Source organism: Peromyscus maniculatus, chromosome 7, assembly GCF_049852395.1.
Source record: "Peromyscus maniculatus bairdii isolate BWxNUB_F1_BW_parent chromosome 7, HU_Pman_BW_mat_3.1, whole genome shotgun sequence".
NCBI lineage: Eukaryota > Metazoa > Chordata > Mammalia > Rodentia > Cricetidae > Peromyscus > Peromyscus maniculatus.
In genome coordinates this window covers 65,530,003-65,542,945 of record NC_134858.1, presented here as the reverse complement: position 1 = coordinate 65,542,945, position 12,943 = coordinate 65,530,003, and the positions used below count along the sequence as shown (strand labels likewise).

General features: G+C 41.9%; 1 protein-coding gene across 3 annotated transcripts in view; it reads right to left on the bottom strand.

Annotated features, from left to right (window-relative positions):
- Positions 1-12,943, bottom strand: part of Vps13c (vacuolar protein sorting 13 homolog C) — a 153,880-nt gene that overhangs the window by 23,984 nt on the left and 116,953 nt on the right. For all 3 annotated transcript variants that reach the window (XM_006979296.4, XM_076576580.1, XM_006979294.4), the window contains 10 exons: positions 12,807-12,935; positions 12,407-12,540; positions 10,458-10,584; positions 8,603-8,838; positions 4,568-4,709; positions 2,874-3,014; positions 1,900-1,981; positions 1,736-1,805; positions 975-1,086; positions 746-859 (listed from right to left, as the gene is read on the bottom strand). In XM_006979296.4, the coding sequence (XP_006979358.1) occupies positions 746-859; positions 975-1,086; positions 1,736-1,805; positions 1,900-1,981; positions 2,874-3,014; positions 4,568-4,709; positions 8,603-8,838; positions 10,458-10,584; positions 12,407-12,540; positions 12,807-12,935 (1,287 nt within the window). The remainder of the gene's footprint in view (positions 1-745; positions 860-974; positions 1,087-1,735; positions 1,806-1,899; positions 1,982-2,873; positions 3,015-4,567; positions 4,710-8,602; positions 8,839-10,457; positions 10,585-12,406; positions 12,541-12,806; positions 12,936-12,943) is intronic.

Here is a 12,943-nt window from a genome sequence, read left to right as displayed (position 1 = left end):
AATGCCCGGTATCTCCAAACTAATACAACAGTTCAGAATACCAACTCTGCTTTATACACCCTGTTAGCCGAACACACTGGTGAATATAATCGAATCTATGGTGCTGGGGACAGTTCCTGAGAATGCAAACGAGCATCAATATTGTAAAGCATTACTTAATTGTAAATCTGGACCATTACACAGGTTCAGTGTGTAACAGCTGACTGCATTTGTGAATTTACTAAGAAGTCATCTTCCCCTGAGCGAGCTGTAAAGAACAAGGAAAGGGAGAAATGAAATGGGTTCATAAGGTGCATTCAGGGAAGTGAAAGGTATTCAATTTTCCACTCCCTTAGGTACAATCACACTTGGGAAGGGGCAAACACACCAGTCAACAGATAAGACCCACTTCAGCGTTTTCACACGCCAGCGAGAGCAGCCGCCACAGCTCTGTTTACACAGTGGTAGTTACTACAAAATGCAGCCAAAACATTAAACACTGGTGAGCACTCTACGCTTAATTAAGAAACACCGCTGTCAGCTTCTTCCCTGAGTACCGGGGTTATTAATCCAACTCCAGAGAACACGCTCCAGTGATACCTCTGTGGGAATTAATGGCTGCACATATGTCCCAGAGGACTGTCTTAATTGTCACCATTGGTCAAATGAAACCCCATCAAATACCTGATGTAACAAATGAAGCTACACCGGTATACAGACGCTTCACAAGTTCTGAGGCAATCACACCCGTCGTCTAATAACAAACCTTAACAGGAGATATATGGAAATGTTCGAAGAAACTCAGGATCGACATATCAGTCATGGAAGACTCCATTAACTCTGTGTTGAGAGCATCGATATCTTGCTGGATTAACTTTGTCTGAAAAAAATTTCAAACAGTTAATTTTTTTTCTCACTATAAGGATTAGCTCAAAGGTGGCTAATTTAATTTTTTATTTTAAGTTTGGCTCAAGAAATAAAAAAAAAATTGTTACCCGTTTTCTTTCAGCTTCAGGGGCAGTTGTTGGGGTAAACAGAGCAATAACAGCTCCAAGGAAACCCTGATCAACTTTTAAGGCCATTTCCTGGATGAGAACCATAAAATACCTGTGGGGAAATACGTATAATATTTTAAGCTAGGAGCAGTAGTGTACATGTTTGAGCTCAGCACTCAGAAGGCAAGGGCAGATGGATTTTTGTGAGTTTGAGGACATCCAGGGCTATACAGTAAGACCCTGTCTCCAAAAAAAAATTCTAAACATGGTCATAACTGATTTTTTTTTACCTAAAAGCTACAGTAAGTTCTTACTTCTTTGTGTCTTAACATTATGCTAATAAGATCAAAGTCTCCGAGGCTGAGACTTATTAGTCTGGGGAAGCCACCACTGAAGAAATACTGCTGTATTAGCACTTCCACCCAAAGTCCCACATGGTGCCCACATTCATCATGTCACAGGAGAGATGATAAATGAGAAGACACAGCACATATCACCTGAGTCTCAAAGTTCAAGGCACCTGCTCTAAAGAACAGAGCTCACAGATCTGTACTTCACTACTTTATATTCTAACTCTAGTGATGGAAATATGTGCGGCCTACTTTAAAATATGTCTAAGTATTAAAAAAATCCACTAGCCCCCCAATATATTCATTGGGAAAAGGATTTCTGTACAGACAACAAGAAAAGGACAACAAAATGTATTTTCAAAACAGATGCTTGTTTGGATTCCTGGATGAGAACAGTAGAACTCGACTCACTTGAACTGTAAGACTTGGCTGTATTCATTGAATCTTGTGATGACGCTCACATCGATGAAAGGTTTGGGCTCTAAAAGAAACACAGGAGAAAGGAACCGAGTCAACCTTTCCACCAGTCACACTGGAAAGGATGTCGGTAGCTCTCTCTCTTCTTTCTTTTTTACCTGAATCTAAAGCAATGGATTTGGGAGGAGCCACGGGATGGAATACCACTGGGAACATGGTGCCTGGTAACTGATTGTCAACCTGGAAGCACAAAGCATTTGATCAGGTTAGGGCAAGTCAAACATAAACACTCAGCTCCGGAGACGGTAATTAAGCGTCTGCACACACAGGAGGTGCCATTAGCAGCTTCGCTACATGTAAACCGGATGTGTCCCAGCAAGGCCATGCCTTCATTGAAGAGAATAAGTGAAAAACCTCACAGCTGCATTGACCTTGTGCAGCCCACTGGCACAGCAAGGCAGATGTCTGTTCTTTGGGATGTGAAATTCTGACTCTGTGGGCTCAAATAAAATGTAAGTAGGAAGTGAATATAAAATTAGAGAAAGTGGAAAAAGAAAAGGTGACCTAAATCAAACCTGGGAGAGGTGGAGGGGCACTAAAGGGAGGGTGGGGGAGCAGAGGAGAGGAAGGATGGAGAAGGGGACTAGTAAGAAATCACCCTCAAACACGGTTCAATAAAGCTCTGCACTTTGCCATGAAGAAGCCCATTAATTAGGGTTCTCATGACAAACAGAAAGGAATGTATAAGAACAACGTAATAGTGCAAGAAACCCCTTGGCAGGCCAATGGTCAAACTGACCGTCTCAATAGCATACAGTGCTTTGGACTGGTATGGTGAGCAGCTGAGTCCACAGGGTGTGTGAGAGTAGGGGGAAAAATACACATACATGTGCACATGCACACGCACATACAAAAACAATAATAATAAATAAAATACCAATTTACTTTTATAACTTTACTGCTGAGGACTGGTTCAGGGACCTCATGCACACCACACCTACTCTTCTCAAGTTACACCCCAGAACATAATAATTTAACACAAACCACAGCTTTCTAAGAGTAAGTTAAGTCTCATTTCCATATCTGCCTAAGTGGTCATAGAGATCTATTTAGCTGAGAGTGGCAAAGTTACCTGGAGCCAGTATAACTGGGCCCTTAAGCTTCTCTGGTGAGGAGACTGCTTAAATTCAACCTGAATCCCTGCTAAGAAGTCCCGTTTAATAGGGCACCGGACGGGAAGTCGCATTTCCATCGGAACTTTGTCAAAATTGACCTGTAAGAAACAAGAGCGCTTTTGTGATGAGCTGGTGTCCGCCGGCAGCTCTCTAACAGCATTTAAAACACCAATTCCCTCACGGCATTGCATGAGCAGGACACATTCGTCTCTCTCTGTCCCACGAAGGGATCTTGCTTTATTCTGTTTCCTTTGAGGTCGGTTCTCACTCTATAGCCTAGACTCTCCTCAGACTCACAGCAACCCTCCTGCCTCAGCCTCCCAAGTTCTGACATGGCATACACAAACCACCACACCCACCTGGAAGAGCTCTTCGGGTCATCTGCAGCCACGGCCTCTGCAGCAGGAGCGCTGCTTTTCTAACACTTACTAGGAAACTAGGAATTCTGAATGCTTGAGATGATAGAAACTGTACTCAAAATGCTTTATAGAAAAAAAATCAACAGTAACAGAGAATTCCAGGCAATTCTTTTTTTATATAGGTCTAATTTCTTTCTTTCTTTTTTTTTTTTTTTTGAGACAGGGTTTCTCTGTGTAGCTTTGCGCCTTTCCTGGATCTCGCTCTGCAGCCCAGGCTGGCCTCGAACTCACAAAGATCCGCCTGCCTCTGCCTCCCGAGTGCTGGGATTAAAGGCATGCGCCACCACCACCTGGCATAGGTCTAATTTATTTTTATGTTGCAGATATGAGAGTTGCCTGCATGTGTTATATGTGCCACATGCATGAGGTGCCTATGGAGGCCAGAAGAAGGCATCAAATCCCCTGGTACTGGAGTTAATGGAGGTTGTCAGCTGCCACTGGATGGTGGAAATTGAACCTCAGTCCTCTGCAGGAGCAGCCAGTGATCTTAGCTGCTGGGCCATCTCTCCATCCCAATTCCAGGGAATCCTTAGGCAAAAGAGTTTAATAGTGAAGCTGAGCTTGTTTCTGTCTAACCTAATGGCACACGCAAACACTAATGGGTGTAGGAAGAGCACATGACTGGGGCTTGTTGCAAACTCTGCCCTAGGATGGCAAAGACAAGAACAGCCAAAACTCAGGCCTACAGCGGAACAGTCTAGAAATACAGGGAAGCTTCTAGAGACACTGCGCAGCAAAGAGGACTTCATGTTTTTGCTCTGAGTGACAAATGAAGAGCACAGCTTTATATGTGGGTGCTAACCTACATCCAACAATCATTCCCACTGGATGAAATAATGCATCAAAGTTTATGTACATTTTCATCAATAAAATACGTAATATCACAAACTGTGTTCATCAAAGTGAAGGTGTTACTCAAACTGTGAGAAACTCTGTCCACAGTCATAGTATCTCCATAATCTTACTGAAAACAAGTTCCATGGAAATGATCAGCAAGTAGAACATATGATAAACATAGAGAAGAAAGCCAGAGTTAAATGGTTTCATAACTCTGCTCTGATTAAGTATACTGACAATCTTCCTAATAAAAACAGGTTTATTCACTTTTGAGTCAGTTTCCGTACACAGGGCATTAAAAGTTTACCTGCTCCTGGTACCATGACCTAGAACAAAGGACTTCCAAAACTGTAACACCACAAACCATAAGGCCATCAAACAACACTTCGGTATACCTCAAAATTGCTGTCTAGCTTAATCCAGCCACGGTCTTGCGATGCGAGATGCTTCTGATAGGACTGCTCCAGGGACATTATCTGCTTCTGACTAAATGGTTTCCACTTCTGTTTCGGCTTCATCTCCCAAACAACACCTGAACTAAAATAATCCACAAGTGAAATTAATTACAAGCATATATTTTCATGAGATGGTTGCTGAATTTTGTATTTATCTGGCTATCAATTTCCTATGAAAATCACATCGATACAAGAGATGATTTTTTTTAATGATTTATTTATTTACTATGTATACAGTGTTCTGTCTGCATGTTTGCTGCAGGCCAGAAGAGGGCACCAGATCTCATTACAGATGATTGTGAGCCACCATGTGGTTGCTGGGAATTGAACTTAGGACCTCTGGAAGAGCAGCCAGTGCTCTTAACCTCTGAGCCATCTCTCCAGCCCCCAAGAGATGATTTTAAACACAAGAGATTCTTTTAAAACAGCAAATTTCACCTGCCTGAAAAAATGCTCAAAGGGAAAGGTAAGAGGAAAACATCTTTCATGGCAACACAGTGGCATCAACCAAGCAACTGACTGTTTCTGTTTATTTTTTTACAGGGTCACAAAGATTGTATATTGTCAATGTCAAGGGAAGAAAAAAAAAACCTTCCATAAAATTTTTAACTGATGGAATTTAAAATATAAAAATAACTAAACACAATTTTTTTAGAAACATAAATCTACAATATTCTTCTGGAGATGTCAACATTTTACACAATTATTGTTCTTTACTATCCAGATCAAGTGCAAATGATCAACTATTCAAGTGGATTTTTAAAAATAAAGATTTATTGTTTATTTTTATGATGTGTGTGTGCTCCTGTGTGCAGTGCCTATGGAAGCCAGAAGAGGGCACCAGATCTCTAGAGCAGGTGTTAGAGGTTTTTGTGAGTCACCCAACATGGATGCTGGGATTCTACTTTGAGTTCTTTACAAGAGTAATAAGCACTCTTAATCTCTGATCCATCTCTCCAGCCCTATATCCATGCTGATTTATAACATGCATCTTACCAACCATTTCATAGTTACTTCCAAGTACTGACATTAATCTATGAGAACATTGTAACTATATTGTTTTTTATTTATTACCTGGCAGGGATTTATAAAATTCTAATAAATTCTTGTGCTGATACTTGCCTTTTAGCCTATCAGTACATTGCAGATAATCACTTGCAATAACAGATTACAAAGAAGTTCCTCGACAGGTGGATCTTGAAATGTAAACATTTCCTTTGCATATATGAAAAATGTCTCTGCAACTGAAGGCTCATGATATAAAATATGTCCTCTCCAAACACACAGGGATTGGAGACCTTTTAACTCAAGACAGCACAGGAGATGCACATCAACGGACTGACATGGCCCATGATTTAAACATTAACTGTCTTAACAATGAGTTAATGACAACATACATTTTGCATAGAAGCACTATTTGGCTTTCTAATTGTCAATTAAAGTTCATATGGAACCAGTCAATTCCTTAGCAAAAGATGGTTTCCAGTTCCAGTGAGAGTGCAAGAGCAGTACCGGAGGGGAACTCTTTCCCTTCAGAAAGATTTTACTCTTGACCCAGAATTGAGTGGTCAGTGAGAGGCTTCCACTGCTAAGCCCTTCAACTGCTGTGTGGTAAGACACAGGACAAGGAACGTCTACCGTCACCAAAACACTACCAAAGTGATGGTTGCTAAACCCATGAGGCTGAGTTTGACAACATACAATAGACTCAAGTATTTCCGGTAGATCTGCTGGCACACAATATGAAGAACAGAAAGCCTGAAAAGCTTTGTATTTCAAAGTTTTATGAACTTGCCCAACTAAGATTCTGTTCCCAGTTGTAATGCATTTCAGATTTCAGCTCAGTCAAGCAGAATTCATCTTTCTCCTGTTTGAAAATATTCTGAGCTACCTACACTTAAAAGCTAATCAGTCATTTTAGGCTCTGCAATGACTTCCCAGATGCACAGTGACTGAGTGTAAAGGAACATCAGCTGACTCCTCAAAGCCAGGGCGCCATCTGTGCCACTGGCCTTTGGTTGCTGACTAGTGTTGTTCTGAATGTTCCCGACTTCTTATACAACTGTCCTCACCAAAACGCTCATGGCCTTTAGTAAGTTATCATCTCTGCACACATCTCTCTAGCTGCTGCAATCAGACGGACTCAACCAGCCCGTGACTGACTACAAAAGCTTTCCTTGACAGAACAGTTCCCCAGAAACTGACTGGCTACAGCCTCATTCACATTTGTCTTTGTGAAAACTTGGGCTGTGGTGAGATGTTCTGTATTAGAAGTTTCTAACTTCTCCAGCCACTGTTCACCTGCAAGCATGCTTAGTCTGGAAGTGTCAATGTTTTCCGTCTTCTTCTGGCACAGCTATAACGGCATTACACGATAAATTAATGCTTTGTCCGAGATGATGCTCACTTTGCTATGCCCTAGAAGTGGGACATTCAAAGTCCACTCTTCTCATTTTCATATGATGGGTATCCAGTACTAAGAATAAATAAATAAGCAATATAGCAAGACAATGTTCACTGTGATTTGAATGCACAGAGCAACCGTGAGGAAGCAGCTATACATGTAAGACGATAAATGGGGCTGTGTCCCCAAAAGCTACTCACGAGCTGCACATTGGGAATTCACATAATTTCACTTCTTATAAAATATTATTTTCCCATCTTTTCAGTATTAAAAGCTTTGGTTTGAAATCGAAAGCTGTACATAGACAGGCAGTGGGTTAGATGTGACTTATAATTTGTACTTTGCTGAGGAATATATATTAAAGAATATTGTTCTTAAAGTAAATATGAATCTGTAATATATTGATTTACTTAGCTTACTGATATTAGTAATTGATAATGTTACTTATGTGTTACATAAATTCAACAGCTCTTCCTGATAAAAACCAAGAAACCTAGGAAAACTTCCTCATGGATAAGGGGTATCTAAATGGATTGTTTCATTATGGGAAACTGTCCTCCAAATAAGTCCTTCACCAAACTCAGTGTGGTTAGAGGAGACAAGTGTTTTCTTGGCAGAAAAAGAATCTCCCCTCTGACATGCTTGCAGGCATCCTTTGGAGTGCGGTGAATCTCTACCTAACACTTCCAGCTCGATTTCTCACTTGGGGAAATGAGTTTACAAGGCTCTGACACTTCACAGGGCCCCCTGTAGTTACTGGTGCCCACACACTCCCTTCCCACACCCTCCAGGTTGGTGCGGAGCATCAGAGCGCTTAGCTGCTGCTCGTGTTAGGCAACCTGTCCCCTTCCTCAAGTTTTGTGACAAGGGACCCAGACTTTGCCATATGGACGCTACTCTACTCGAGTCCCTAAAATGCTGTATTTGATGCCAGGACCTAAACTCTCCTGGGAGTGTGTCCCCACCATGCTGTTGTCTATAAACTTTTAACCCTCAACAATCCATCTTAGTGTCCTTGATCTCCACATCCCAGACCTTTCAAATACATACCACAGTATATACTGCTTCCCTTAGGAATCTTATTTCTAACTTATTTGTAGTGACCTAAAGCATGTTAATTTCCCCAAATTCCACTGCACAAAATGAATTATTTCCACTGCAGATGCAGGTACCATTTTCAGCTTTTCACAAGATTTTTGTAAGTCATTTTTTAAAACAAAAAAGAGAGGGAGGGAGGGAGGGAGAGAGGGAGAGAGGGAGGGAGGGAGGGAGGGAGGGAGGGAGGAAGGAAGGAAGGAAGGAAGGAAGGAAGGAAGGAAGGAAGGAAGGAAGGAAGGAAGGAAGGAAGAAGGAAGGAAGGACTTTCTTCCTGGCCAACTAACATGGGTACTGTGAAGGCACAGAAGTATCTGAGTCCTCTGTGTCTCTGGGCCTCTAAGCTGATAGTCGAAGAATTACTTAGTAAATATGTCACATTAAGAACAAGGATCTGTTTATACTCTCACTAACTGGGTATTATGAACCCCAGGCCTTTTAAGGATTCCCAGCATCTTATCTCGCTTTGTGTATACCTGGTGATTCCAACATATGAGACTTCCTGCTTGTTTTCATTGTTAACCAGAGAGAGCCCAAGGCTGTGGAGAGACAAGGTGACTTCATGATCAGCCTGTTCCATTTCTTCTGCCTGGAGTGCTTTGGAAACCAAAGCAACATCGTCCGTGAAAAGAAGAACCCTCTGGCGCCCATCAAGGAAGGACACCCAGTGGATCTGGATGTTTGCATCGTATGGAAACTGTCCACACTCATCCTGAAGAAAGAAAGACTGAGTTAAAACTGAATGGAATTTTCATACTTCAAACTGAATATAATAACTGGGAGATTAGAAAAGCTTAAAAAGAATGACTATAAGATAGAAAAATCCAGTTATCAAATTGACATAAAGCCATCATTTATATAAAAATAATAGTACTACTCACCAGGTCTGGGGCTATGGCTCAGGATGAAGCAGAGCTCTGCAAGCAAGATCTAAAGTTTTGAGCTCTAGAACCCATTTAAAAGCTAAGTGGGAAGAGTGGTTGCCTATATTCCCAGCACTTGGGAGGCAGAGGCAGAGCATTCTGGGGAAAGCTGGCTACTTAGACTAGTCACATTGATAAAGTGGGAAAAGATTGAGGAAGGCCCCAGAAATCAATTTCAGGGTTCTACATGCATAAGCACATGCACTCACACACTCATGCATGTGCCAACACCCATATGAACATATAGACACACATGCACAGAACACACATACACAAAACCATCCATTTTTTCCCTATCATCGGCAGAGCAACACCTTGGTTTGTGTTCCTAGCTAGTGCTGACAGGGCAGTGAGCGGGGCACTGAGCACCCTTCACAGGCACCAGTGCCGTCTCCAAACTGGAGATGAGTTCCTGCAAGGAAGCCCCTAAGAGGTCACTGGAAGAAGTGGGGGGGGACCCCCTAAGTTGCAGTGGAAATCTCAGGATGTTTGAGATGCTAGAACCATGGGGCACCTGTGAGAAAAGCTTCAGCTATGGAGGGGAGCTGCTTCAGAGAGAAGGGCTGTGTCTGCTGTCCACAGCAGAGCTAGCAGGGCAGGGCTGCAGGGCCTCAGATGATTCCTCCACCAGCCCCAGATGCTAGACATGGAAATGCAGGATTTCACCTTCTCTCTGCTGGGATCCCTCTTGTTTGAGTATGATCATTCCATGCTTTGCCCCCATCCCCTCCCTTTAGAATAGGAATATTTCCTATATGGCATTGTATGTTAGAAATATGTGACTTTGTCATGATTATCAGGGGTGGGGGTGTCTCAGAAGCGATTGTACTTACACTTCTGAACAGTGCTGGGGCTGAATGCAATGTACACTATTAAATGGTCGTGGGGAGCTGGGAAAGGGATAGAAGGCTAGCATATAAAAGTAAATGGTTGGTTGAGTGTCAAGTAGACCAGGGGTGAGCCTGTGATTATTTACACTGATTGTCAACTTGATATGATCTAGCATCACCTTGGAGACAAATCTCTGGACATATCTGTGAAGGGTTTTCTAAATAAAACTAATAGATGTAGGTAGATACACCCCAATGTAGACAGCACCCTTCCAGGAGTTGCAGTCCTAGACTGCATAAAAAGGAAAAACAAGCTTAGTACCAGCATTCATCTCTCTCTGCTCCCTCACTCCAGATGTCATGTGACCAGCTGCTTCACAGTCCCTGGCCTGATGGACTGCGTTCCCATGAACCACAAAGGCCCAAACAAAGCCCTTTCCTCATTAAACAGACCTTGTCAGCACTTCATCACAGCAGTCAGAAAAACAACGGATACAAATGATTTGCAATGTCACTTTCTACAAACATTTCCATTCGCTTTTGTTCCTGGAAGACAGCATTTCCGTATCAAACGTTACCTTTAAGAGATCATGCTCGCCAACGTTCGATGCATAGCTCCACGTGAGTTTCCTGGTGCCAGTGGGATCTGCCCAGGCAAAGAGTCTCGTTTCTTTTGGCAGCAATACTAATTCCTCCTGTGACCCACTGAAATGATCAACAGAGGGAAGATCAGCACACCCTGGCCTTGAGAAACCACAAAGGTCTTAGGAACTCGCTTAGTTAATAAAACACAACTCAAGCCCAAACAAGTGCACTAACATGGTCCATAACTAACAGTTCTGAAACCTGGGCAGACAGAATGTGGCAGTGCAGTACCACTTCCAGCTTCAAAGTGGAGCCAGGAAGGAACACACCAGAGGAATCCATGAAGGCAAATCTATCAAAGTCCCTCTAAAATGACTGTGAACAGTCAACATCGTACATGGCAGAACTTCATTCAGTGCCTAAGTTTAAAGTTTTTAATAAAATGCAAAAGCTTAGCAATAATATATACCACAGAGACAGAAGGAAATAAGAATCCATTCCTACTCAAAGTGTAGTCTAAGGACCAGTAGCTGGACCAACTAAATTGTAAAGTCCTGAACCTCATCAACACTAACCCAACAGGAATCTGAATAAGATCCCCAAAGGCTTTAAAGTGGATCATTAACGTGGAAGAGGCATTGGTTTATAGACTGCCAACACATCTCAGAGGGGATAAAAAGTAAATCAATTAAGTTTTTATCCTAATTTGTGCTTTTAATGTTTCTTCCTGCATTCATATCATGAGAATTAAGAACAGTAAATACAAGAACTGGAGAGATGGCTGAGTGGTCAAGAGTACAGGTTTCTCTTCCAGAGGACCCAGTTCAATTCCCAGCACCCACTTGGTGGCTCACAACTGTCTGCAACTCTAGTCCCAGGGGATCTAAATGCCCTCTTCTGGCATCCATAGGAACTGCAGCCATACAGTGTAGATATAAATGCAGGCAAAATATTCATACACATAAAATAAAAAATAAATGAAATCTAAAAAAAAATTACAGAAGGAGGAAAATAGAAATCTTAAGTGAATTTGTACATGCATGCACACTTATTTACATGTATTGTATATTTGAAAATTTTTAGACTCCTTTCCCCAGCCCCCTCTTTCTCCTTCTTCCTGCTCTCTCTTTTTTCTTTTCTTTGTGTGTGTGTGTGTGTGTGTGTGTGTGTGTGTGTGTGTGTGTGTGTGTGTGTGATACTGATGATTAAGCTCATGGTTTTACTGGCCAGGCTAGCGCTCTATCACTGAGCTATATCCCTGGTCCTTTTTATATGCATTATTTTTCAGACAGGACCTCTCCAAGTTGCCTGGGCTGGCTTTTTACTTGCAATCTTCTTGCCTTAACCTCCTGGAGAGCTAAAATTACAGACCTGAGTGAGGCACAGGCTTGGTTTAAACTATTTTTCACACCCTTAAATAATGACATCATCCATATGACAACATACCAAGAACAAGAATAATAAGATTCCCATCACCCATGGTATAGATACAGTATTACAACTCATGTCTCCTCTAACCTTTACTGATCCTACCTCCAACTAGAGATGCATTTACAGGGAGAGGCTCACTTACCATTACCACATTACAAATGGAGGGATAATGTTTAATAAATAACTTCATAGTCCTTTGTCTGCATTCTGAATATTATAAAGACCCAAAGATTTTTCTTATGTTTGCTGTGAAGCCATTTGGCAAAAAGACCCATCTGAACTGATGAGAGCTTTAATAGCATCTCTTTGTAAATTTTGCTGTAGAAATGTAAATGTTCTGGTGAATGAATACCGTGTCAAGACTTGCCAGCATATCGAATAAACACCCCATGCTCCTTATCACCATGATAAAGTCTGAAGACATTGAGGATGTGAAACTCCAACATTTCCCAGAAGGGACCGTGGACCAATGCCAGCAAAGTCAAGTTTCTAACATGGCCTTTTCTCATACCTCTGTTTATACGTGAGGACGTCCCACTGTGTATGGTTCATGATCAGGGCAGGTGCAGATCCCTCGTGGTAATCAGAGAAGGTTATGACAGTTGAGTGTTCGGCAGTGTTTACATCCACCAAGATACCTCCATTCTGTCCCGGGGGGAAAGAAAGCATTTTCAGTGTACTGGCTGAATCTTGGTTACACACGGAACCATTTCACAGTTCAATCAGCTGTACAAACTGCTTACTTTCTCAAGTTCTTACTGGCTCTGGTTCTTACAAACATATGTTGGCACTAAACATGCACACAGCAGGCCTACAAATAATTACCAGATCTCTACAGCACAGCTTACAGAAGTATGTTCAAGCAAGTTTTAAAAGTCAAAGACAAGGTGCTTTATAATATGAAGACTTACCAAATCTTCTAAGCTCAATAAAGTGCCATTGTCTTGTCGGTTGTAAAAGAATGGCTTGGAAGACCCTTCATAGCCCACCACTCTCACACAAAGTTTGCCAGACAAATTTTCAGGCCAAAATGGAATGCACTGGAAAC